At 44.3% G+C, this 27716-nt stretch overlaps 1 protein-coding gene across 1 annotated transcript in view; it reads left to right on the forward strand.

The window, feature by feature from the left end:
• vwf (von Willebrand factor) overlaps positions 1–27716 on the forward strand; it is a 156892-nt gene that overhangs the window by 111005 nt on the left and 18171 nt on the right. The window contains exons 44-49 of the mRNA XM_045688600.2: positions 4713–4918; positions 4984–5133; positions 9079–9195; positions 12870–13053; positions 13287–13327; positions 13971–14087. Of these exons, the coding sequence (XP_045544556.2) occupies positions 4713–4918; positions 4984–5133; positions 9079–9195; positions 12870–13053; positions 13287–13327; positions 13971–14087 (815 nt within the window). The remainder of the gene's footprint in view (positions 1–4712; positions 4919–4983; positions 5134–9078; positions 9196–12869; positions 13054–13286; positions 13328–13970; positions 14088–27716) is intronic.

Below are 27716 nucleotides of genomic sequence, written 5' to 3' on the forward strand. Positions count from 1 at the left end.
TATCTGACTATCAAGGACTATCTGGATATCTGGATATCTGACTATCTGGATATCTGACTATCTGGATGTCTGGATATCTGACTATCTGACTATCAAGGACTATCTGGATATCTGGATATCTGGATATCTGCCGACTATCTGGATGTCTGGATATCTGAATATCTGAATATCTGAATATCTGGATATCTGGATATCTGACTATCAAGGACTATCTGGATATCTGACTATCAAGGACTATCTGGATATCTGACTATCAAGGACTATCTGGATATCTGGAAATCTGACTATCAAGGACTATCTGGATATCTGACTATCTGACTATCTGACTATCTGGATATCTGACTATCTGGATATCTGACTATCTGGCTGTCTGGATATCTGACTAACTGGATATCTGGATATCTGGATATCTGACTATTGGGATATCTGGATATCTGGATATCTGGATATCTGACTATCTGACTATCTGGATATATGACTAACTGGATATCTGGATATCTTACTATCTGTCTATCTGAGTATCTGGATATCTGGATATCTGACTATCTGGATACCTGGATATCTGACTATCTGACTATCTGAGTATCTGACTATCTGGATGTCTATCTGACTATCTGGATATCTGACTATCTGGAAATTTGACTATCTGACTATGTGGATATCTGACTCTCTGACTATCTGGATATCTGACTATCTGGATATCTGGATATCTGAGTATCTGACTATCTGACTGTCTGGATATCTGACTATCTGGATATCTGGATAGCTGACTATCTGAGTATCTGACTATTTGGATGTCTATCTGACTATTTGGATGTCTGATTCTGACTATCTGGATATCTGACTATCTGGATATCTGACTGTCTGTCTATCTGGATATCTGACTATCTAGATATCTGGATAGCTGACTATCTGAGTATCTGACTATCTGGATATCTGTCAATCTGGATATCTGACTATCTGTCAATCTGGATATCTGACTATCTGACTATCTGGATATCTGACTATCTGGATATCTGGACTATCTGGATATGTGGATAATTGGATATCTGTCTGTCTGTCTGTCTATCTGGATATCTGACTCTTTGGATATCTGACTGTCTGGACTATCTGACTATCTAGATATCTGGATAGCTGACTATCTGAGTATCTGACTATCTGGATATCTGGATATCTAACAATCTGGATATCTGAACATCTGGATATCTGACTATCTGGATATCTGGATATCTGACTATCTGACTATCTGACTATCTGTCTATCTGGATAGCTGACTATCTGGATATCTGACTATCTGGATATCTGACTATCTGGATATCTGACTATCTGGATATCTGGATATCTGACTATCTGGATATCTGGATATCTGGATATCTGCATATCTGACTATCTGGATATCTGACTATCTGAATATCTGGATATCTGACTATCTGGATATCTGACTATCTGGATATCTGTTTATCTGGATATCTGGATAGCTGACTATCTTAGTATCTGACTATCTGGATATCTGACTATCTGACTATCTGACGTTCTCACTCTCTGACTTTCTGACTATCTGAATATCTGAACGGACGTTGGTTTTTGTTCACTTGTGTGAGTGATCATTTATGGAGAATATTTTCTTTTTAAATTCAAAAATGTTCCACCATAATTTGCAAATAAATTGATTAAAAATCCTACAATGTGATTTTCTGGATTTTTTTCTTCTCATTTTGTCTGTCATAGTTGAAGTGTACCTATGATGAAAATTACAGGCCTCTCTCATCTTTTTAAGTGGGAGAGCTTGCACAATTGGTGGCTGACTAAATACTCTTTTGCCCCACTGTGTGTATATATATATATATATATATATATATATATATATATATATATATATATATATATACAGTTGAAGTCGGAAGTTTACATACACTTAGGTTGGAGTCATTAAAACTCATTTTTCAAACACTACACAAATTTCTTGTTAACAAACTATAGTTTTGGCAAGTCGTTTAGGACATCTACTTTGTGCATGCCACAAGTCATTTTTCCAACAATTGTTTACAGACAGATTATTTCACTCTCACATAGGTACGAGGTTGCAAAGGGCATCAGTGTCTTAACAGCGCGATTTGCCAAGACAAGAAACTCTGAGCGCAGCCCTATCCAGAAATCTGGCAGTGGCTTCTGATTAAATTATATTTTCAGAGAACTGCTTGTTGCAATTTCGATGAGGCTCTCTTGTTCAGATATCGGTAAATGGACTGGAGGCAGAGCATGAAAGGGATAATGAATCCAGTTGTTTGTGTCGTCCGTTTCAGGAAAGTACCTGCATAATTGCGCACCCAACTCACTCGGGTGCTTCACTATATCACATTTGACATTGTCCGTAAACTTGAGTTAATTTGCATACAAAAAATCATACAATGATGGAAAAACCTGTGTGTTGTCCTTGTTAATGCAGACAGAAAAGAGCTCCAACTTCTTAATCATAGCCTCAATTTTGTCCCGCATGTTGAATATAGTTGCGGAGAGTCCCTGTAATCCCAGATTAAGATCATTCAGGCGAGAAAAAACATCACCCAGATAGGCCAGTCGTGTGAGAAACTCGTTATCATGCAAGCGGTCAAACAAGTGAAAATTATGGTCAGTAAAGAAAACTTTAAACCCGTCTCTCAGTTTAAAAAAAACTTGTGAATACTTTGCCCGTTGATAACTAGCGAGTATGTTGTAAAAGCATTACATGGTCGCTGCTGTCATTTTTACATTTACATTTTAGTCATTTATCAGACGCTGTTATCCAGAGCAATTTATAGTAGTGAATGCATACATTTCAATTCATTTCATACGTTTTTTTTATTTTTTTTTCCCGTACTGGCCCCCCGTGGGAATCGAACCCACAACCCTGGCGTTGCAAACACCATGCTCTACCAACTGAGCCACAGGGAAGCACACCCTGTGGCTATGCCGGATTAAGTGATATGACATGCTATTCTATAAAATCCTCTCTCTGTAATTAAAATTACCTGATTAAGCTAATCATGTAAATGTAATTAACTAGAAAGTCGGGGCACCACGAAAGAGTGTATATAGAGCTGTTATCTTCCGAATAAACTCTTAAAGACCTAGTAATATTGTACATCAATAGCAGTCAATATTATCCGTCACCTTATTTCAGTCTCATCTGAAAGTTATAAACTCTTGGTTATCTTCACGAACCCTGGCTAACAAGTTGAATCAGCAATACAAAATTGGGTTTAATTATTTATTTACTAAATATCTAACTAATCACACAGAATTACATATACACAGAATGCAAATTATGTCATACAGAAAACGCCCCTGGTGGACGGAACCTGTATGATGGCTTGTTACACAAATAGCGGGAAGACTGAGGAACAAAGGGAGAAGCTAAGCTTTGGTAAATACAGTATCTTATGCATTCTAAATTACCGCCCATTTGGAAAAGGGAAATGCAATAAATATTTACTCTGAGCTGCGCTTCGATAGGTTGGTCATAGATACTGGTCGTGTTGCCCAACAGAGATCATGCTGTCCTCGGAAGAATGTCTCTGGTGGTAAATTGCATACGTTGTGGTATCTTCGTTGTGTGTTAGATTGGATATGCCGTCCGTCCTTTCCTAGCCCACGTTCACAGCTGCTGTTGCTAACTCAACAGCTAGGATGTCTCACTTCTTTAGTGAATAAGAGTTCAGAGTTTATACCATTCACAACCAAAGCTCACGCTGAGGTTGGCTTAGTTCTGTAGTTGACATGTTAGTCCTTTTTAACGTATGGACGGTTGTCCTTTCGTCCTCGGAACAGAAGGTTACATTTTCGTCAAGGGCTTATATAGTGGAGGGAGAGAAGGGTGTGTTTCATAGTTTATAACCCATGTCTCTTCACAGGGGCGGGCCACTGATTGAGCAGGGCTCTAACCTTATGAAAACCCAATTCTTTCATTTGGAAGCTAAAATTACATTTCATCTTTTCACAAATAGTTTCATATTCAAACATTTAAATTGCACAACAATTCCATGTGAATCTGATAACTAGAATGTGTAGACTTTCCCAGGTACAGTTTATGTCGTCCTGTCATCAGTCATAATGTCTCAGATGACAACCGAACTGACATCATATTCATTAAGTACCAACGCATATTTTCAACTGGTTCTATTACTGAAATATGGTTCCTTTCCCCCCACCGTTTGATGTTACCAGACTCTCTATGTTTAACAAAGGCTATTCAAGAGTCCTTCAGTAGAGTCAGAGAGAGAGGGAAGGGAGAAAGGTATTTATGGGGGGTCATAAACCTTACCCACAGGCCAACGTCATGACACTGCCCATATCATTGCATAATGCAGAAACTACACGAGAGTTCAGGGGCCTTGCTAACTTTGTAGTGTTTATAGTGTTCATTGTAGTGTCCAAAACACCTTTCAAGCTCTCAGGCATTCCCTTACATTACACACACTTTAACTCTCGGTTGATGCTGCAAGTGGCGTCGGTAGCAACTGCTTGCAAACGCGTTACCACTCTCTCTCTCTCCCTCTCTCTCTCTCTCTCTCTCTCTCTCTCTCTCTCTCTCTCTCTCTCTCTCTCTCTCTCTCTCTCTCTCTCTCTCTCTCACACTCACACTCACACTCACTCTCACTCTCACTCACACTCTCACTCTCCATCTCTCGCTCTCTCTCTCTCTCTCTCTCTCTCACTCTCTTTCTCTCTCTCAGCCTGTAAGAAAGAGGAGTGTTCTCTCCAGGTTCCACCTGCTTGTTCCACCAACCGCCGGCTGTCCGTTAAACAGACGCAGTGCTGTGATTCGTACCAGTGTGTGTGTGACTGTCATAACACCACCCATTCCTGTCCTCCTGGATTCATCACCTCCTCCTCCACCAATGACTGTGGCTGCACCGAGACCGCCTGCCTGCCTGACCAGGTGTGTGTGTGTGTGTGTGTGTGTGTGTGTGTGTTTACTCCTCTAATGTTTCTCTGTTCCTTTAGGTGTGTGTGGTAGGAGGCGTGGTCTACCGTGTGGGGAGCCAATGGGAAGAGGGCTGTGAGAAATGCAGCTGCACCCATCAACAGGACACACACACTAACCTGCACATCGCTCAGTGTGTCCCACCTGTCTGTGACCACTCCTGTCCTCTGGTGACTATATATACACAAACTAACCTGCACATCGCTCTGTGTTCCATTACACACACTACACACTACACACACTACACACTATACAATACACACACTATACATTACACACACTACACATTACACACACTATACATTACACACACTACACACACTATACATTACACACACTACACATTACACACACTACACACTACACAATACACACACTACACATTACACACACTACACACTATACAATAAACACACTATACATTACACACACTATAAACACTATACGTTACACACACTATACATTACACACACTATACATTACACACACTATACACACTATACATTACACACACTACACACACTATACATTACACACACTATACACACTATACATTACACACACTATACATTACACACTATACATTACACACACTACACATTACACACACTATACATTACACACACTATACACACTATACATTACACACACTATACACACTATACATTACACACACTATACATTACACACACTATACACACTATACATTACCCACACTATACATTACACACACTATACATTACACACATTACACACACTATACATTACACACATTACACACACTATACATTACACACTATACATTACACACACTATACATTACACACACTATACACTACACACACTATACACACACTATACATTACACACTATACATTACACACACTATACATTACACACACTATACTGTCATGTCCTGACCAGTAAAGGGGTTATTTGTTATTGTAGTTTGGTCAGGACGTGGCAGGGGGTGTTTGTTTTATGTGGTTCGGGTTTTGTTGATATATGTGTTTATGTAGAGGGGTGATTGTTTAGAGTATTCCAGGGTTTTGGTTATGTTCTATGTTGTGTATTTCTATGCTCTATCTATGTTGTGTATTTCTTTGTGTTGGCCTGTTCCTCTCAATCAGGAACAGCTGTACATCGTTGTTGCTGATTGAGAGTCATACTTAGGTAGCCCTGTTTTCACCTGTCCCTTGTGGGAAGTTGTTGTTGCACTGCTGTGTTAGCCTGCAATACTGTTCGCTCGCACGTTTTCTTGTTTTGTTAATTAAGTGTTCTAAAAAATATAAAATGAGCACTCAACCCGCTGCGCCTTGGTCCAGTATATACGACGACCGTTACAGAACTTCCCACCACAAACGGACCAAGCAGTGGGGTAAGGAGCAGCAGATGAATTATATGGACTTTGGGGAATCATGGACATGGGACGAAATTCTGGACGGGGCTGGACCATGGAGGAAGGCTGGAGTGGACCGGGACTGTTATATTGGTACACGGTTGGCATTTAAGCCTTAGAGGCAGCCCCAATAAAAAAAATTGGGGGGGGCACACGGGTAGTTTGGCTGGGCCAGGGTTAAGACCTAAGCCAACTCCCCGTGCTTATCGGAGGCAGTTTGTTACTGGTCAGGCCCTGTGCTATAGGGTGATGCGCACGGCGTCGAGGCCGAGCATTCACAGGCCGGTGTGCGCGGTGCCAGTGCCCCGCATTTGCCAGGGGGAAGCGGGCATCCAGCCAGTAAGGGTGGTGCCAGTACTGCGCTCGAGACCGCCAGTGCGCATTCATGACCCAGTGTATCCTGTTCACGCTCCTCGCACCAGCCCTGAGGTGCATGTATCCAGTCTGGCACATCCAAAGCCAGCACCACGCACCAGGCCTTCAGTGCGTCAGCCCAGTCCAACTCGTCCTGTTCCTGCTCCTCGCACTAGCCTTGGGGTGCGTGTCTCCAGTCTGGTACCTCCACTACCAGCCCCACACATCAGGCTTTCAGTGCGCAGTCCCCCGTCCAGAGCTTCCGACGACAGTACCCCATCCAGAGCTTCCGGCAATAGTGCCTCATCCAGAGCTTCCGGCAACAGTGCCCCGTCCAGACCTTCCGGCAACAGTGCCCCATCCAGAGCTTCCGGCATCAGTGCCCCATCCAGAGCTTCCGGCAACAGTGCCCCATCCAGAGCGTCCGGCAACAGTGTCCTGTCCAGAGCTTCCGGCAACAGTGTCCCGTCCAGAGTGTCCGGCGACAGTGCCCCATCCAGAGTGTCCGGCGACAGTGCCCCGTCTAGAGATGGCCCACAGTCCGGAACCGAGTGAGACGGCCTACAGTCCGGAACCATGTGAGACGGCCTACAGTCCGGGACCGAGTGAGACGGCCTACAGTCCGGAACCGAGTGAGTCGCCCTACAGTCCAGAACCAGAGCAGCCAGAGTCGCCCTACAGTCCGGAGCTCCCAGAGTCGCACTACAGTCCAGAGCTCCCAGAGTCGCCCTTCTGCTCGAGGTCTACAGCGACGTGCTCCAGCCTGAAGTATTCAGCGGGGGTGGACAGGTTAGGTGGGGGACTAAGGCCAGAGCCTGAGCCACCTCCACAGTAGGAGGTTTGGGGAGGGGGGGTGTAGCACGGGAACTGTCGGTGACGGTAGCCACCCTCCCTTTAGTTTGGGGGGTTTATTTTTGTGTTTCATTTTTGTGTGAGGTGCATCCGGGGTCTGCACCTTTGGGGGGGGGGGTACTGTTACGTCCTGACCAGTAAAGGGGTTATTTGTTATTGTAGTTTAGTCAGGACGTGGCAGGGGGGTGTTTGTTTTATGTGGTTCGGGGTTTGTTGATATATGTGTTTATGTAGAGGGGTGTTTGTTTAGAGTATTCGGGGGTTTTGGTTATGTTCTATGTTGTGTATTTCTATGCTCTATCTATGTTGTGTATTTCTTTGTGTTGGCCAGGTATGGCTCTCAATCAGGAACAGCTGTACATCGTTGTTGCTGATTGAGAGTCACACTTAGGTAGCCCTGTTTTCACCTGTCCCTTGTGGGAAGTTGTTGTTGCACTGCTGTGTTAGCAATACTGTTCGTTCGTATGTTTTCTTGTTTTGTTAATTAAGTGTTCTAAATAAAAGATAAAATGAGCACTCAACCCGCTGCGCTTGGTCCAGTATATACGACGACCGTTACATATACATTACACACACTATACACACTATACATTACACACATTATACACACTATACATTACACACACTATACATTACACACATTACACACACTATACTTTACACACACTATACATTACACACACTATACATTACACACACTATACTTTACACACACTATACTTTACACACACTATACATTACACACATTTCCCCCCTTTCATTACACACATTCATCTGGTACTGGTACTCCCTGTATATAGCTCCACATTGATCTGGTACTGGTACTTCCTGTTTATAGCTCCACATTGATCTGGTACTTCCTGTATATAGCTCCGATACTCCCTGTATATAGCTCCACATTGATCTGGTACTCCCTGTATATAGCTTCACATTGATCTGGTATTGGTACTTCCTGTATATACCTCCATGTCGATCTGGTACTTGTTCTTCCTGCATATAGCTCCACATTGATCTGGTACGTCCTATATATAGCTCCCCATTGATCTGGTACTTCCTGTATACAGCTCCACATTGATCTGGTACTTCCTGTATGCAGCTCCACATTGATATGGTACTTCCTGTATACAGCTCCACATTGATCTGGTACTTCCTGTATACAGCTCCACATTGATCTGGTGCTTCCTGTATACAGCTCCACATTGATCTGGTACTTCCTGTATACAGCTCCACATTGATCTGGTGCTTCCTGTATACAGCTCCACATTGATCTGGTGCTTCCTGTATACAGCTCCACATTGATCTGGTACTTCATGTATACAGCTCCACATTGATCTGGTACTTCCTGTATATAGCTCCATTCTTGTGTATTGTATTTTACTTGTCTTGTATTATTTTTAATCTCTGCATCGTTAGGAAAGGCTAGTAAACAAGTATTTCTGGTAAAGTCTACACCAGTTGTGTTCAGTGCATGTGACAAATAAAATGACTTATTTGATTTGTGTGTGTGTAGGGCTCAGTGTACCAGCGGTCGGACAGTGAGTGTTGTGGGAGCTGCAGGAAGACCAGTTGTGTGGAGACAGATGGACAGACACCTGGAGACTCACAGACAGACGGACGACTCAGAGAGGTCAATCAATCAATCACATTTATTTATAAAGTCCTTTTTACATCAGTATACAGTGCCTTGCAAAAGTATTCACCCCCTTGGCGTTTTTCCTATTTTGTTGCATTACAACCTGTAATTTAAATTGATTTCTATTTGGATTCCATGTAATTGACATACACAAAATAGTCCAAATTGGTGAAGTGAAATGAAAAAAATTACTTGTTTCAAAAAAGTTGAAAAAAATTTAAAACGGAAAAGTGGTGTTTGCGTATGTATTCACCTCCTTTGCTATTAAGTCCCAAAATAAGATCTGGTGCAACCGATTACCTTCAGAAGTGACATAATTAGTTAAATAAAGTCCAGTTGTGTGCAATCTAAGTGTCACATGATCTGTTACATGATCTCAGTATGTATATACCTGTTCTGAAAGGCCCCAGAGTCTCCAACACCACCAAGCAAGCGGCACCATGAAGAACAAGGAGCTCTCCAAACAGGTCAGGGACAAAGTTGTGGAGAAGTACAGATCAGGGTTGAGTTATAAAAAAATATCTCAAACTTTGAACATCCCACGGAGCACTCTTAAATCCATTATTAAAAAATGGAAAAAATATGGTACCACAACAAACCTGCCAAGAGAGGGCCGCCCACCAAAACTCACAGACCAGGCAAGGAGGGCATTAATCAGAGAGGCAACAAAGAGACCAAAGATAACCCTGAAGGAGCAGCAAAGCTCCACAGCGGAGATTGGAGTATCTGTCCATAGGACCACTTTAAGCCATACACTCCACAGAGCTGGGCTTTATGGAAGAGTGTCCAGAAAAAAGCCATTGCTTAAAGAAAAAAATAATCAAACACGTTTGGTGTTCGCCAAAAGGTATGTGGGAGACTCTCCAAACATATGGAAGAAGGTACTCTGGTCAGATGAGACTAAAATGTAGCTTTTTGGCCATCAAGGAAAACGTGATGTCTGGCGCAAACCCAACACCTCTCAGCACCCCGAGACCACCATCCCCACAAAGAAACATAGTGGTGGCAGCATCATGCTGAGGGGATGTTTTTCATCTGCAGGGACTGGGAAACTGTTCAGAATTGATGGAATGATGGTGCTAAATACAGGGAAATTCTTGAGGGAAACCTGTTTCAGTCTTCCAGAGATTTAAGCTGGGATGGAGGTTCACCTTCTAGCAGGACAATGACCCTAAGCATACTGCTAAAGCAACACTCGAGTGGTTTAAGGGGAAACATTTAAATGTCTTGGAATGACCTAGTAAAAGCCCAGACCTCAATCCAATTGAGAATCTGTGGTATGACTTAACCTCTATGGGACCGGCGGGACGAATTCGTCCCACCTACGTAACAGCCAGTTGAATCCTGTGGCGCGATTTTCAAAACCTTTGAAATGCTATTACTTCAATTTCTCAAACATATGACTATTTTACAGTTATTTAAAGACAAGACTCTCGTTAATCTAACCACACTGTCCGATTTCAAAAAGGCTTTACAACGAAAACAAAACATTAGATTATGTCAGCAGAGTACACAGCCAGAAATAATCAGACACCCATTTTTCAAGCTAGCATATAATGTCACAAAAACCCAGAAGACAGCTAAATGCAGCACTAACCTTTGATGATCTTCATCAGATGACACACCTAGGACATTATGTTATACAAAAGATGCATTTTTTGTTAAATCAAGTTCATATTTATATCAAAAAACAGCTTTTTACATTAGCATGTGACGTTCAGAAAAAGCATACCCCCCGCAAACTTCCGGGGAATTTACTAACAATTTACTAAATTACTCACGATAAACGTTCACAAAAAGCATAACAATTATTTTAAGAATTATAGATACATTACTCCTCTATGCACTCGATATGTCCGATTTTAAAATAGCTTTTCGGATGAAGCACATTTTGCAATATTCTGAGTAGATATCCCGGCATCACAGGGCTAGCTATTTAGACACCCGGCAAGTTTAGCCTTCACCAAAATCCCATTTACTATAACAAAAATGGTCTTAACTTTCCTGTTCTTCATCAGAATGCACTCCCAGGACTTCTACTTCAATAACAAATGTTGGTTTGGTCCCAAATAATCCATCGTTATATCCAAACAGCGTCGTTTTGTTCGTGAGTTCTAGACACTATCCGAAATGGTAAATAACGGTCGCACGCACGGCGCATTTCGTGACAAAACATTTCTAAATATTCCATTACCGTACTTCGAAGCATGTCAACCGCTGTTTAAAATCAATTTTTATGCCATTATTCTCGTAAAAAAGCGATAATATTCCGACCAGGAATCTGCAATTAGCTAAACAGCCGAAGGAAAATACTGCACGGGGTCGAATCGGGCACGCGCCTAATTCCATTGTCCTCTGATGGGCCACTTGGAAAAGGCGATAATGTGTTTCAGCCTGAGGCTGCCTCGTCATCGTTCAGGTTTTTCCCGGGCTCTGAGAGCCTATTGGAGCCCTAGGAAATGTCACGTTACAGCTAAGATCCTGACTCTTCAATACACAGAAGCAACAACAACACCTTGTCAGACAGGCCACTTCCTGCATGAAACCTTCTCAGGTTTTTGCCTGCCATAGGAGTTCTGTTATACTCACAGACACCATTCAAACAGTTTTAGAAACTTTAGGGTGTTTTCTATCCAAAGCCAATAATTATATGCATATTCTAGTTACTGGGCAGGAGTCGTAACCAGATTAAATCGGGTAAGTTTTTTATCCGGATGTGAAAATACTGCCCCCTAGCCCAAAGAAGTTAAAGATTGCTGTATAAGAGCAGGACCCATCCAACTTGAAGGATCTGGAGAAGTTTTGCCTTGAAGAATGGGCAAAAATCCCAGTGTCTAGATGTGCCAAGCTTATAGAGATACCCCAAGAGACTTGCAGCTGTAATTGCTGCAAAAGGTTGCTCAACAAAGTATTGACTTTGGGGAGGTGAATAGTTATGCACGTTCAAGTTTTCTTGTTTGTTTCACAATAAAACAATAAAACATATTTGCATCTTCAAAGTGGTAGGCATGTTGTGTAAATCAAATGATACAACCCCCCAAAAAATCTCTTTTAATTCCAGGTTGTAAGGAAACAAAATAGGAGAAATGCCAAGGGGGTGAATATTTTCTCAAGACACTGTATGTCACAAAGTGCTGTACAGAAACCCAGCCTAAGACCCCAAACAGCAAGTAATGCAGATGTATAAGCACCGTGGCTAGGAAAAACTCCCTAGAAAGGCAGGAACCTAGGAAGAAACCTAGAGAGGAACTAGGCTCTGAGGGGTGCCAGGAGGAGATTATAGAAGGACATGGCCAGTAAGGCCAGATTGTTCTTCAAGAACAATCAAACATGCATAGATGACCAGCAGGTTCTAACAATAATCACAGTGGTTATAGAGGGTGCAACAGGTCAGTACCTCAGGAGTAAATGTCAGATGGATTTTCATAGCCTAACATTCAGAGGTCAAGACAACAGGTCCAGCAGAGAGAGACATGGTCAAACAGCAGGTCCGGTTGAGAGACAGGATGTGTGTGTGTGTGTGTGTGTGTGTGTGTGTGTGTGTGTGTGTGTGTGTGTGTGTGTGTGTGTGTGTGTGTGTGTGTGTGTGTGTGTGTGTGTGTGTGTGTGTGTGTGGTGTGTGTGTGTGTGTTTGATATTTTGTGTGTGATGTGTTTATGTCTCTCTAGTTGGGGGAGGTGTGGCGGTCTGCGGAGGATGTGTGTGTGGAGCGTCAGTGTGTGTTGGTGGGAGAGCGAGAGGTTTTCATCACCCACTCCAACGTCAGCTGTCCGTCACTAGACCCCCCCTCCTGTCCCCTGGGAAGCGAGCTACGCTGTGACACATCCGACTGCTGCCCACGCTGCCACTGTGGTACACACACAGTCCATTCTGCAGTTTCAATGTTAAACCAGAAGAGGCCTCTATTTAGCAACAAACAGCAGAACAGAACACATTTTTTTTAGAGCTAAGTTGACAGACAAGTATTCACTCCCTTTCCTCAATTTCTGTTCACTGATCTATGATGTATTCCAGTGTATTAAACATGAAACAACTGAGACGTCTTGACTGAATAACACCAGAACTATCTGTCTCTTTATCTGCAGCTCCTCAAGATGCCTGTGTCCTCAACCACACTGTGATAGGAGTAGGACAACACACACACACACACACACACATATCACACACACACACACACACACACACACACACACATCACACACACACATCACACACACACACACACATATCACACATCACACACACATATCACACACACACACACACACACACACACACACACACACACATCACACACACACATCACACACACACACACACACACACACACACACACACACACACACACACACACACACATCACACACACACACACACACACACACATATCACACACACACACACACACACACACACACACACACACACACACACACACACACACACACACACACACACACACACACACACACACACACACACACACACACACACACACACACAGACTCACTCATATTCATACACATGTATTTTCTGTGTGTGTATGTGTGTGTGATGTGATATGTGTGTGTGTGTGTGTGTGTGTGTGTGTGTTATGTGTGTGTGATATGTGTGTGATGTGTGATGTGTGTGTGTGATGTGTGATGTGTGTGTGTGATGTGTGATGTGTGTGTGTGTGTGTGTGTGTGTGTGATATGTGTGTGTGTGTGATGTGTGTGTGTGTGTGTGTGTGTGTGTGTGTGTGTGTGTGTGTGCGCGTGTGTGCGTAGGCGGAGGAGAGTCTGATGGTGGATCTCTGTACTCACTGCACGTGTTCAGTGGAGGAAGGAGCCGTTCGAAGATACAAGCTGTCCTGTCGACGCATCAGCTGTCCTACCTGCCCTGAGGTAACACACCTTCATCACCATCATCACCACCTTACTTACTTATGGCAGTTCATAGTTGCCGTATGTAATGTAGCTTCCGGGGGTGGGTTATGGAAAGGATATGGCTACTGCTCTCGGTGGCGATGCCATTGCAGGTGAATGTGAAGCCCAATCCGGGAGCTGCATGTTCTGCCACAGCTGGGACATGTTAGGGACTGAATCTGGATAATGAATCTGGAGATTGAATCTGGAGAATATGTGGAAGTATGGTGGGGCCTGTGCTGGCATAACACATCTCTATGGTGGGTATGTTGTGATTCCAGGTGGTTAACTCCGTTACATAGCAAGCTCCAAAGTGAACGCTCAGCTGCAGCTGACTCGAGGTCCCCAGGTTTCATTTGACACTTCCTGAGAGTCTCTTTGAGATGGTCTTCTGCCATAGAGGACATGTCGTGGTAGGTGGGGCATCCTGATCACATGGCCCACCAAGCGAAGTTGTCGACTTGCCAGGGTTGCCTCCATGCTGATGGTTTGGGTTAGGGTTTTAACAGAGGATGGGTTAGGGTTAACTGAGGATGGGTTAGGGTTTTAACAGAGGATGGGTTAGGGTTTTAACAGAGGATGGGTTAGGGTTAACTGAGGATGGGTTAGGGTTAACTGAGGATGGGTTAGGGTTAACAGAGGATGGGTTAGGGTTAACTGAGGATGGGTTAGGGTTTTAACAGAGGATGGGTTAGGGTTAACTGAGGATGGGTTAGGGTTAACTGAGGATAGGTTAGGGTTTTAACAGAGGATGGGTTAGGGTTAACTGAGGATGGGTTAGGGTTAACTGAGGATGGGTTAGGGTTTTAACAGAGGATGGGTTAGGGTTAACTGAGGATGGGTTAGGGTTAACTGAGGATGGGTTAGGGTTAACAGAGGATGGGTTAGGGTTAGGGTTAACTGAGGATGGGTTAGGGTTAACTGAGGATGGGTTAGGGTTAACTGAGGATGGGCTAGGGTTAGGGTTAACTGAGGATGGGCTAGGGTTAGGGTTAACAGAGGATGGATTAGGGTTAACTGAGGATGGGTTAGGGTTAATGGAAGATGGGTTAGGGTTAACTGAGGATAGGTTAGGGTTAACTGAGGATGGGTTAGGGTTAACTGAGGATGGGTTAGGGTTAACTGAGGATGGGTTAGGGTTAACTGAGGATGGGTTAGGGTTAACTGAGGATGGGTTAGGGTTAGGGTTAACTGAGGATGGGTTAGGGTTAACTGAGGATGGGTTAGGGTTAGGGTTAACTGAGGATGGGTTAGGGTTAACTGAGGATGGGCTAGGGTTAACTGAGGATGGGCTAGGGTTAGGGTTAACTGAGGATGGGCTAGGGTTAACAGAGGATGGGTTAGGGTTAATGGAAGATGGGTTGATGACCTCAGTTTTCTGGGTGTTTCCTGGAGGCCAATGGAAAACTGTGCATACAGAGAATGCTGCATCGCTGCAGGAGCTCGTGAATGTTGCGGAAAGTTATTTTTTTCTTCACCTTTATTTAACCAGGTAGGCCAGTTGAGAACAAGTTCTCATTTACAACTGCAACAGGGCCAAGATAAAGCAAAGAAGTGACACACAAACAACAACTCAGAGTTACACATGGAATAAACAAACGTACAGTCAATAACACAATAGAAAAAGTCTATATACAGTGTGTGTAAATGAGGTAAGATTTGGGAGGTAAGGCAATAAATAGGCCGTAGTGGCAAAGTAATTACAATTTAGCAATTAAACACTGAAGTGATAGATGTGCAGAAGATGAATGTGCAAGTAGAGATACTGGGGTGCAAAGGAGAAAAAAAAAAACATAGTCAGTGATTTTTGCAATTCGTTCCAGTCATTGGCAGCAGAGAACTGGAAGGAAAGGCGGCCAAAGAAGGAATTGGCTTTGGGGTTGACCAGTGAAATTTACCTGGTGGAGCGCGTGCTACGGGTGGGTGCTGCTATGGTGACCAGTGAGCTGAGATAAGGCGGGGCTTTACCTAGCAAAGACTTATAGATAACCTGGAGCCAATGGGTTTGGTGACGAGAATGAAGCGAGGGCCAGCCAACAAGAGCATACAGGTCGCAGTGGTGGGTAGTATATGGGGCTTTGGTGACAAAATGAATGGCACTGTGATAGACTGCATCCAATTTGCTGAGTAGAGTGTTGGAAGCTATTTTGTAAATGACATCGTCGAGTTCAAGGATATGGTCGGATAGTCAATTTTACGAGGGTATGTTTGGCAGCATGAGTGCTGGATGCTTGTTGCGAAATAGGAAGCTGATTCTAGATTTCATTTTGGATTGGAGACGCTTAACCTCTTGGGGCTAGGTGGGACGCTAGCGTGCCACCCGTGGTGCACTCCATCAACAGCAGGTGCATTTCAAGAGCGGCAAATTTGAATCCAAATAAATGTCAAAATTCAAATTTTTCAAAAATACAACTATGTTACACCATTTGAAAGATAAACATCTCCTTAATCTAACCACGTTTTACGATTTCAAAAAGGTTTTACGGCGAAAGCATAAATTTAGAGTATGTTAGGACAGTACATTTACAAGAGTTGTGTGTAATGTTTTGTCAAGTCAAAGACAGGGTCACCAAAACCATAAAACCAGCTAAAATGATGCACTAACCTTTTACAATCTCCATCAGATGACACTCCTAGGACATTATGTTAGACAATGCATGCATTTTTAGTTCTATCAAGTTCATATTTATATCCAAAAACAGCGTTTTACTATGGCATTGATGTTGAGGAAATCGTTTCCCTCCAATAACCGGCAGTCAAGTCAGCGTAACAAATTAAATAATTAAAATTAGAAAACATTGGTAAAATATTATATTGTCATTTAAAGAATTATAGATTTACATCTCTTGAACGCAATCAACTTGCCAGATTTAAAAATAACCTTACTGGGAAATCACACTTTGCAATAATCTGAGCACTGCGCCCAGAAAAATACGCGTTGCGATACAGACTAGACGTCATGTTGGGGAGATCTAAAATCGAAAATACTATGTAAATAATCCATTACCTTTGATTCTCTTCATCAGATGTCACTTCCAGGTATCACAGGTCCATAACGAATGTAGTTTTGTTCAAAAAAGCTCATCATTTATGTCCAAAAATCTCCGTCTCGTTAGCACATGATGTAAGCCAGCCGGACTTCTCGTCATGAACGAGGGGAAAAAATATATTTCCGTTCGTTCAAACATGTCAAACGTTGTATAGCATAAATCATTAGGGCCTTTTTTAACCAGAACATGAATAATATTCAAGGTGGACGAATGCATACTCTTTTATAACGTATTGGAACGAGGGTACCCAACATGAACTCGCGCGCAAGGTGTCTAATGGGCCATCATCGTTCCATGGCTCTTGTTCGGTCAGATCTCCCTCCAGAAGACTCAAAACACTTTGTAAAGGCTGGTGACATCTAGTGGAAGCAATAGGAAGTGCCAAAATATTCCTAAACCCCTGTGTTTTTCAATGGGATAGGTTTAAAGTCAATACAACACATCAGGTATCCACTTCCTGTCAGAAAATGTCTCAGGGTTTTGCCTGCCAAATGAGTTCTGTTGTACTCACAGACACCATTCAAACAGTTTTGGAAACTTTAGAGTGTTTTCTATCCATATATAATAAGTATATGCATATTCTAGTTACTGGGTAGGATTAGTAACCAGATTAAATCGGGTACATTTTTTTTATCCAGACGTGCAAATGCTGCTCCCTAGACCCAACAGGTTAATGTGAGTCTGGAAGGAGAGTTTACAGTCTAGCCAGACACCTAGGTATTTGTAGTTGTCCACATATTCTAATTCAGAACCGTCCAGAGTAGTGATGCTGGACGGGTGGGCAGGTGCGGGCAGCGATCGGTTGAAGAGCATGCATTTAGTTTTACTTGCATTTAAGAGCAGTTGGAGGCCACGGAAGGAGAGTTGTATGGCATTGAAACTCGTCTGGAGGTTAGTTAACAGTGTCCAAACAGGGTTCTTGTGAACCACTTGCAGGCCCCTGAAAAGGCGGAACTGTAGATAGACCCCGTCTCCTTCATCAAGGGAGTTGAGGGAGAGGAGAGTGACTGCTGCCAGGAAGAGGTTAAATGTGACGAGAGCCAAACCCCTGCTTCACGCCCACTTTTACAGGGAATGAGGAGGATTGTAGACTGCCACCAAGTCATGTAGGTGCTTCAGGATGCTCACGAATTTGGGGGAACCACACATTTGTTCAGGATGACTTAAACTCTTTCAGAACATCAGCTATCTGGATTTGGGTGAAGGAGAAGCGGGGGGGGGGGGGGGGGGGGGGCTTGGGCAAGTTGCTGCGTGGGGTGCAGAGCTGTTGACCGGGGTAGGGGTAGACAGGTGGAGAGCATGGTCAGCCGTAGAAAAATGCTTATTGAAATTCTCCATTATCGTGGATTTATCGGTGGTGACAGTGTTTCCTATCCTCAGTGCAGTGGGCAGCTGAGAGGAGGTGCTCAAATTCTCCATGGACTTTACAGTCTCCCAAAACTTTTGGGAATTTGTGTTACAGGATACAAATTTGTGTTTGAAAAAGCTAGCCTTTACATTCCTAACTGACTGTGTATATTGGTTCCAAACTTCCCTGAAAAGTTGCATATCGCGGGGGCTATTCGATGCTAATGCAGTACGCCACAGGACGTTTTTGTTCTGGTCAAGGGCAGTCAAGTCTGGAGTGAAACAAGGGCTATATCTGTTCTTAGTTCTACATTTTTTTGAATGGGGCATGATTATTTAAGATGGTGAGGAAAGTGCTTTTAAAGAATAACCAGGCATCCTCTACTGACGGGATGAGGTCAATACCCGGGCCAGGTCGATTAGAAAGCCCTGCTTACTGAAGTGTTTTAGGGAACGTTTGACAGTGATGAGGGTGGTCATTTGACCCCGGAACCATTACGGACGCAGGCAATGAGGCAGTGATCGCTGAGATCCTGGTTGAAGACAGCAGAGGTGTATTTAGAGGGCAGGTTGGTCAGATTGATATTTATGAGGGTGCCCGTGTTTACGGATTTAGGGTTGTACCTGGTAGGTTCCTTGATAATTTGTGTGAGATTGAGGGCATCTAGCTTAGATTGTAGGACGGCCGGGGTGTTAAGTATATCCCAGTTTAGGTCACCTAACAGTACAAACTCTGAAGATAAATGGGGGGCAATCAATTCACATATGGAGTCCAGGGCACAGCTGGGGGCTGAGGGGGGTCTATAACAAGCGGCAACAGTGAGAGACTTATTTCTGGAAATGTGGATTTTTAAAAGTAGAAGCTTGAACTGTTTGGGCACCTGGATAGTATGACAGAACTCTGCAGACTATCTCTGCAGTAGATTGCGACTCCTCCCCCTTTGGCAGCTATATCTTGGTGGAAGATGTTGAAGTTGGGGATGGAAATTTCAGAATTTTTGGTGGCATTCCTAAGCCAGGATTCAGACACGGCTAGGACATCAGGGTTGGCGGAGTGTGCTAAAGCAGTGAATAAAACAAACTTAAGGAGGAGGCTTCTGATGTTAACATGCATGAAACCAAGGCTTTTACGGTTGCAAAAGTCAACAAATGATAGCACCTGGGGAATAGGCATGGTACTGGGGTCTACAGGGCCTGGGTTAACCTCTATATCACTAGAGGAACAGAGGAGGAGTAGGATAAGGGTACGGCTAAAGTCCTGGGTTGATGAGTGAAGGGCATTTGCCAGCAGTAGGTTCGGCAGCAGCTAGAAGGCCGGCGACATCGAACATCTGAGCTGGGCAGGAGGAGTCAAAGTAAAGACTGGTGAGACACTCATCACATTTAGATGTGGAAGAAATTTCACGTAGTTTGCCGGGGTAGGATTCATCAGGCCATCAATTGTCGAGAAGAGCACTCTAATTATTCTGATTAATAGTGATCAAGTTAGAAAAATCAGCCTGTCTGGCATTTTTAATTGCTTTGTTATGTATGCCAAGTTGCTCTCATAGAATATCATAATGGAGGAACATAAATTAGGTTACTCACAATAACCACAGTGCCATTTCTACAGGAGTTGGTATGCTTTCCAAGTCCTCTGTTGGTTTTTCTGACAGGGAGGACAGGAGCACTACCAGACCCTGTCTGTCAGTCTCTGAAACAGTTTGATGTTGCTGGGACTGGAGCACTACCAGACCCTGTCTGTCAGTCTCTAAAACAGTTTGATGTTGCAGGGACTGGAGCACTACCAGACCCTGTCTGTCAGTCTCTAAAACAGTTTGATGTTGCTGGGAATGGAGCACTACCAGACCCTGTCTGTCAGTCTCTAAAACAGTTTGATGTTGCTGGGAATGGAGCACTACCAGACCCTGTCTGTCAGTCTCTGAAACAGTTTGATGTTGCTGGGACTGGAGCACTACCAGACCCTGTCTGTCAGTCTCTAAAACAGTTTGATGTTGCTGGGACTGGAGCACTACCAGACCCTGTCTGTCAGTCTCTAAAACAGTTTGATGTTGCTGGGACTGGAGCACTACCAGACCCTGTCTGTCAGTCTCTAAAACAGTTTGATGTTGCTGGGACTGGAGCACTACCAGACCCTGTCTGTCAGTCTCTAAAACAGTTTGATGTGGCTGGGACTGGAGCACTACCATACCCTGTCTGTCAGTCTCTAAAGCAGTTTGATGTTGCTGGGACTGGAGCACTACCAGACCCTGTCTGTCAGTCTCTAAAACAGTTTGATGTTGCTGGGAATGGAGCACTACCAGACCCTGTCTGTCAGTCTCTAAAACAGTTTGATGTGGCTGGGACTGGAGCACTACCAGACCCTGTCTGTCAGTCTCTGAAACAGTTTGATGTTGCTGGGTAGGAGCACTACCAGACCCTGTCTGTCAGTCTCTGAAACAGTTTGATGTTGCTGGGGTGGAAGCACTACCAGACCCTGTCTGTCAGTCTCTGAAACAGTTTGATGTTGCTGGGTCTGGAGCACTACCAGACCCTGTCTGTCAGTCTCTAAAACAGTTTGATGTTGCTGGGAATGGAGCACTACCAGACCCTGTCTGTCAGTCTCTAAAACAGTTTGATGTGGCTGGGACTGGAGCACTACCAGACCCTGTCTGTCAGTCTCTGAAACAGTTTGATGTTGCTGGGTAGGAGCACTACCAGACCCTGTCTGTCAGTCTCTAAAACAGTTTGATGTTGCTGGGACTGGAGCACTACCAGACCCTGTCTGTCAGTCTCTAAAACAGTTTGATGTTGCTGGGTAGGAGCACTACCAGACCCTGTCTGTCAGTCTCTAAAACAGTTTGATGTTACTGGAAATAAACCTGAAAACCTTGCAGTTAGTGTGAATCCGGTCTCTTTTAAAAAGTGTTGGTTGCTCCAACAGCAAATCTAAATCGTTATAAAAAGAGACATTCCTGTCATTGCAATGTTTCTTCGCATACTCCTTCAGGGCAAAGAGTCGGCTGAAACATTCTGAACCTCATCGATAGAACGGGAGGTGCCAGAGAAAGTTATTCTCTTCCCTGTGCTATCGATGGTGTATAAAAAAGTTTGCAGTCCTCCCTCAGTTCGTTAAAACCTACCTGAGTGACAATGGTGTCAGTATTGGAGTAGTTTGACAGAACTGTGGGCTGGAGGGATTTAATGTCATGGACACTCCAATAAATATCATCATCATCACCACCATCATTGAGTTTGAGTGTATTTATTCTTGCTCACAGATAAAACATGACTAATAATTGCATAACCCTCATTTAAAATCCATAACACATAATATGTGAGATGAAAAGAATACACTTGAAACTCTTGAAACATTACAGGACATTTTTCCTGATTGAAATTGAAATATTAAAATGTGATTGGAAAAAAAATCATTTTTCAGAGCTAGAGTTATTATACAGTCTGATAGCAGGTAGAGCGGTGTTACACAGGACAGTTACTCAGGACAGTTATACAATCTGATGGCAGTGGGTAGAGCGGCGTTTTCACCGGCGCCTCATACGGAAAATTATACAGGACAGTTATACAGGACAGAGCCAGGCTAGTAACCATCACCCTCTGTCTTCTTCTGGTGGTGTAGCTGTGGAGCCAGGCTAGTAACCATCACCCTCTGTCTTCTTCCTGTGGTGTAGCTGTGGAGCCAGGCTAGTAACCATCACCCTCTGTCTTCTTCTGGTGGTGTAGCTGTGGAGCCAGGCTAGTAACCATCACCCTCTGTCTTCTTCCTGTGGTGTAGCTGTGGAGCCAGGCTAGTAACCATCACCCTCTGTCTTCTTCCTGTGGTGTAGCTGTGGAGCCAGGCTAGTAACCATCACCCTCTGTCTTCTTCTGGTGGTGTAGCTGTGGAGCCAGGCTAGTAACCATCACCCTCTGTCTTCTTCCTGTGGTGTAGCTGTGGAGCCAGGCTAGTAACCATCACCCTCTGTCTTCTTCTGGTGGTGTAGCTGTGGAGCCAGGCTAGTAACCATCACCCTCTGCCTTCTTCCTGTGGTGTAGCTGTGGAGCCAGGCTAGTAACCACCACCCTCTGTCTTCTTCCTGTGGTGTAGCTGTGGAGCCAGGCTAGTAACCATCACCCTCTGTCTTCTTCCTGTGGTGTAGCTGTGGAGCCAGGCTAGTAACCATCACCCTCTGTCTTCTTCCTGTGGTGTAGCTGTGGAGCCAGGCTAGTAACCATCACCCTCTGTCTTCTTCTGGTGGTGTAGCTGTGGAGCCAGGCTAGTAACCATCACCCTCTGTCTTCTTCCTGTGGTGTAGCTGTGGAGCCAGGCTAGTAACCATCACCCTCTGTCTTCTTCTGGTGGTGTAGCTGTGGAGCCAGACTAGTAACCATCACCCTCTGTCTTCTTCTGGTGGTGTAGCTGTGGAGCCAGGCTAGTAACCATCACCCTCTGTCTTCTTCCTGTGGTGTAGCTGTGGAGCCAGGCTAGTAACCATCACCCTCTGTCTTCTTCCTGTGGTGTAGCTGTGGAGCCAGGCTAGTAACCATCACCCTCTGTCTTCTTCCTGTGGTGTAGCTGTGGAGCCAGGCTAGATAACCATCACCCTCTGCCTTCTTCCTGTGGTGTAGCTGTGGAGCCAGACTAGTAACCATCACCCTCTGTCTTCTTCCTGTGGTGTAGCTGTGGAGCCAGGCTAGTAACCATCACCCTCTGTCTTCTTCTGGTGGTGTAGCTGTGGAGCCAGGCTAGTAACCATCACCCTCTGTCTTCTTCCTGTGGTGTAGCTGTGGAGCCAGGCTAGTAACCATCACCCTCTGCCTTCTTCCTGTGGTGTAGCTGTGGAGCCAGGCTAGTAACCATCACCCTCTGTCTTCTTCTGGTGGTGTAGCTGTGGAGCCAGGCTAGTAACCATCACCCTCTGTCTTCTTCCTGTGGTGTAGCTGTGGAGCCAGGCTAGTAACCATCACCCTCTGTCTTCTTCCTGGTGGTGTAGCTGTGGAGCCAGGCTAGTAACCATCACCCTCTGTCTTCTTCCTGTGGTGTAGCTGTGGAGCCAGGCTAGTAACCATCACCCTCTGTCTTCTTCCTGTGGTGTAGCTGTGGAGCCAGGCTAGTAACCATCACCCTCTGTCTTCTTCCTGTGGTGTAGCTGTGGAGCCAGGCTAGTAACCATCACCCTCTGTCTTCTTCCTGTGGTGTAGCTGTGGAGCCAGGCTAGTAACCATCACCCTCTGTCTTCTTCCTGTGGTGTAGCTGTGGAGCCAGGCTAGTAACCACCACCCTCTGTCTTCTTCTGGTGGTGTAGCTGTGGAGCCAGGCTAGTAACCATCACCCTCTGTCTTCTTCCTGTGGTGTAGCTGTGGAGCCAGGCTAGTAACCATCACCCTCTGTCTTCTTCTGGTGGTGTAGCTGTGGAGCCAGGCTAGTAACCATCACCCTCTGTCTTCTTCTGGTGGTGTAGCTGTGGAGCCAGGCTAGTAACCTTGGAAAGACAGTTTTTGCAGGAGCTTTGCGTGATATACTCGTTCAAGGGCTTTGGACATATCAGCAAGTAACACCCTCTCCATTGTTGGTTTTCTGGAGTCTGTATTTGTATTTATTATGGATCCCCATTAGCTGCTGCCAAGGCAGTAGCTACTCTTCCTGGTGTCCAGCTAAATTAAGGTTGTTTATGCAGTTTTAAAACATTACAATATATTCACAGATTTCCCAACACACTGTGTGCACTCAGGCTCCTACTCCACCACTACCACATATCTACTGTACTAAATCCATGTGTGTGTGTGTGTGTGTGTGTGTGTGTGTGTGTGTGTGTGTGTGTGTGTGTGTGTGTGTGTGTGTGTGTGTGTGTGTGTGCCCATGTTTGTGTTGCTTCACAGTCCCGCTGTTCCATAAGGTGTTTTTTTAATCTGTTTTTTTTTATCTAATTTTACTGCTTGCATGTGGAATAGAGTTCCATGTAGTCATGGCTCTATGTAGTACTCTGTGCCTCCCATAGTCTGTTCTGGACCTGGGGACTGTGACGAGACCTCTTGTGGCATGTCTTGTGGGATATGCATGGTTGTCTGAGTTGTGTGCCAGTAGTTTAGACAGACAGCTCGGTGCATTCAACATGTCAATACCTCTCATAAATACAAGCAGTGATGAAGTCAATCTCTCCTCCACTTCTGTTTCCAGAAGGTGTCAAAGTTATCTATAAAAGTAACTCCAGCAGAGCTACAGTAGTCTGCAGCTGTCAGCCAGGAGTGTGTCTTTCACAAGGGCTCTAGTAGTGCTGGACTTTGGGAGGTAGGCATACTGATTTGTGCACTCAGATAAAACTGTTGTTTTTCAAGGCATGAAGTTAGAGAGATGGATCTCCAGTCACTCATTGGGTTTGACACTTTAGGTCTGGAACACATTGTGAGTCTTTCATACAGCTGGACCAGTCCCCTGCCAGTAGGTGGTGTTAATAATGTGTGTGATGACAGGGGCTAGATCTTTTGCTCTTTTAGTAGCCAGGCTGGAATGCCATCAGGCCCACACGCCTAACGTGGGCTCAGTGCCAAGGCCTCCTTTCTGTTCTAGGTTACCAGATGTCCTTTTTTCCGCTTCACCTTGCTTCTCCCTTCTGATGTTGTGTTTGGGGAGAACATCAGACATTATGATCACTGGATCTGACAGGAGGAAGTACATTGGGGGTGCTGTAGTGATTCTTCAGATTGGTCATGATCAGATCTAGGATGGAGTCCCAGATTGGTAATGATCAGATCTAGGATGGAGTCCCAGATTGGTAATGATCAGATCTAGGATGGAGTCCCAGATTGGTAATGATCAGATCTAGGATGGAGTCCCAGATTGGTAATGATCAGATCTAAGATGGAGTCCCAGATTGGTAATGATCAGATCTAGGATGGAGTCCCAGATTGGTAATGATCAGATCTAGGATGGAGTCCCAGATTGGTAATGATCAGATCTAGAATGGAGTCCCAGATTGGTAATGATCAGATCTAAGATGGAGTCCCAGATTGGTAATGATCAGATCTAAGATGGAGTCCCAGATTGGTAATGATCAGATCTAGGATGGAGTCCCAGATTGGTAATGATCAGATCTAGGATGGAGTCCCAGATTGGTAATGATCAGATCTAAGATGGAGTCCCAGATTGGTAATGATCAGATCTAGGATGGAGTCCCAGATTGGTAATGATCAGATCTAGAATGGAGTCCCAGATTGGTAATGATCAGATCTAGAATGGAGTCCCAGATTGGTAATGATCAGATCTAAGATGGAGTCCCAGATTGGTAATGATCAGATCTAGGATGGAGTCCCAGATTGGTAATGATCAGATCTAGGATGGAGTCCCAGATTGGTAATGATCAGATCTAAGATGGAGTCCCAGATTGGTAATGATCAGATCTAGGATGGAGTCCCAGATTGGTAATGATCAGATCTAGGATGGAGTCCCAGATTGGTAATGATCAGATCTAAGATGGAGTCCCAGATTGGTAATGATCAGATCTAAGATGGAGTCCCAGATTGGTAATGATCAGATCTAGAATGGAGTCCCAGATTGGTAATGATCAGATCTAGGATGGAGTCCCAGATTGGTAATGATCAGATCTAGGATGGAGTCCCAGATTGGTAATGATCAGATCTAGAATGGAGTCCCAGATTGGTAATGATCAGATCTAGGATGGAGTCCCAGATTGGTAATGATCAGATCTAAGATGGAGTCCCAGATTGGTAATGATCAGATCTAGGATGGAGTCCCAGATTGGTAATGATCAGATCTAGAATGGAGTCCCAGATTGGTAATGATCAGATCTAGGATGGAGTCCCAGATTGGTAATGATCAGATCTAGGATGGAGTCCCAGATTGGTAATGATCAGATCTAAGATGGAGTGCCTTCTGGTCTTGTCTTTGACCACTTCTTTCATGTCTGGATTGGAGTTTGTCAGCATTTTGATGGGCAGGTGATTAAAGTATCCACACAGGATTGAGACCCATTTGGGTAGAGGACATCCTGATCAAATGGACAGTGTTTATGAGATAATCTCAGTGTTCTGCTGAAGTGTTTTGTCATGTGAGGAGAGGACTTCCTGATCACATGGACAGTGTTGATGAGATGATCCCAGTGTTCTGCTGAAGTGTTTTGTCATGTGAGGAGAGTTTTGTCATGTGTCCATGGTGGATGGTAGAGAACTCCCACTAACAGATTTGAAACTGAGCTGGGGAGTCGTTTAGGACAGAGCTGAAGCCACACACTCAAATTCCTCTTTCTCTAGGTCAGTTGTTCTCTCTGTCTGCATACTGTGGTTCACATACATAGCCATCCCTCCTCCTCTCATCCCCTCTCTGGACTTGTCATTTCTGAACAGCTGATAGTCTTGTATGAAAAGAGATTCATCTGTGTCACGTCCTGACCAGTAAAGGGGTCATTTGTCATTGTAGTAGGGTCAGGGCGTGGCAGGGGGTGTTGTTTTTGTGTGTTTTGGGGTTGGTTTATTTAGAGGGGATTTGTTCTAGTTTTCATTTTCTATGTTCGTTTTCTATGTGTGGCCGAGTATGGTTTCCAATCAGAGGCAGGTGTCTTTCGTTGTCTCTGATTGGAAACCATACTTAGGCAGCCCTTTTCTCCTGTGGGTTTGTGGTTGTTTTCTGTTTAGCCTACGTGCCTTACGGAACTGTTTGGTCGTTGTTTATTTTGTTTGAGTGTTCTCTCTAAATAAAGAAAGAAGATGAGCACTATACCCGCTGCGCCTTGGTCTGTCCCTTATGACAATCTGTGATATTTTCGTGGGCCCAAGTTTCAGTGACACATCCAATGTCTGCATTTACTGATTGAAGAAGCAGTTAAAATTCATCCACTTTGTTTATCGATGATCTTGAATAACAACAAGCACATTTGGAGTCTCTGGGGCATTTCTGGACGTAACCACATTGTGAGTCTCTGGGGCATTTCTGGACGTAACCACATTGTGAGTCTCTGGGGCATTTCTGGACGTAACCACATTGTGAGTCTCTGGGGCATTTCTGGACGTAACCACATTGTGAGTCTCTGGGGTATTTCTGGACATAACCACATTCATCATCATCAAACCATCATCACCACCAACATCATCACCACCATCATCAAACCATCACCATCACCATCATCATCACCACCACCAACATCATCATCCCCACCATCATCACCACCATCACCATCATCAAACCATCATCACCACCATCACCACCACCATCATCAAA

This window comes from Salmo salar, chromosome 10, assembly GCF_965601325.2.
Source record: "Salmo salar chromosome 10, fSalSal1, whole genome shotgun sequence".
NCBI lineage: Eukaryota > Metazoa > Chordata > Actinopteri > Salmoniformes > Salmonidae > Salmo > Salmo salar.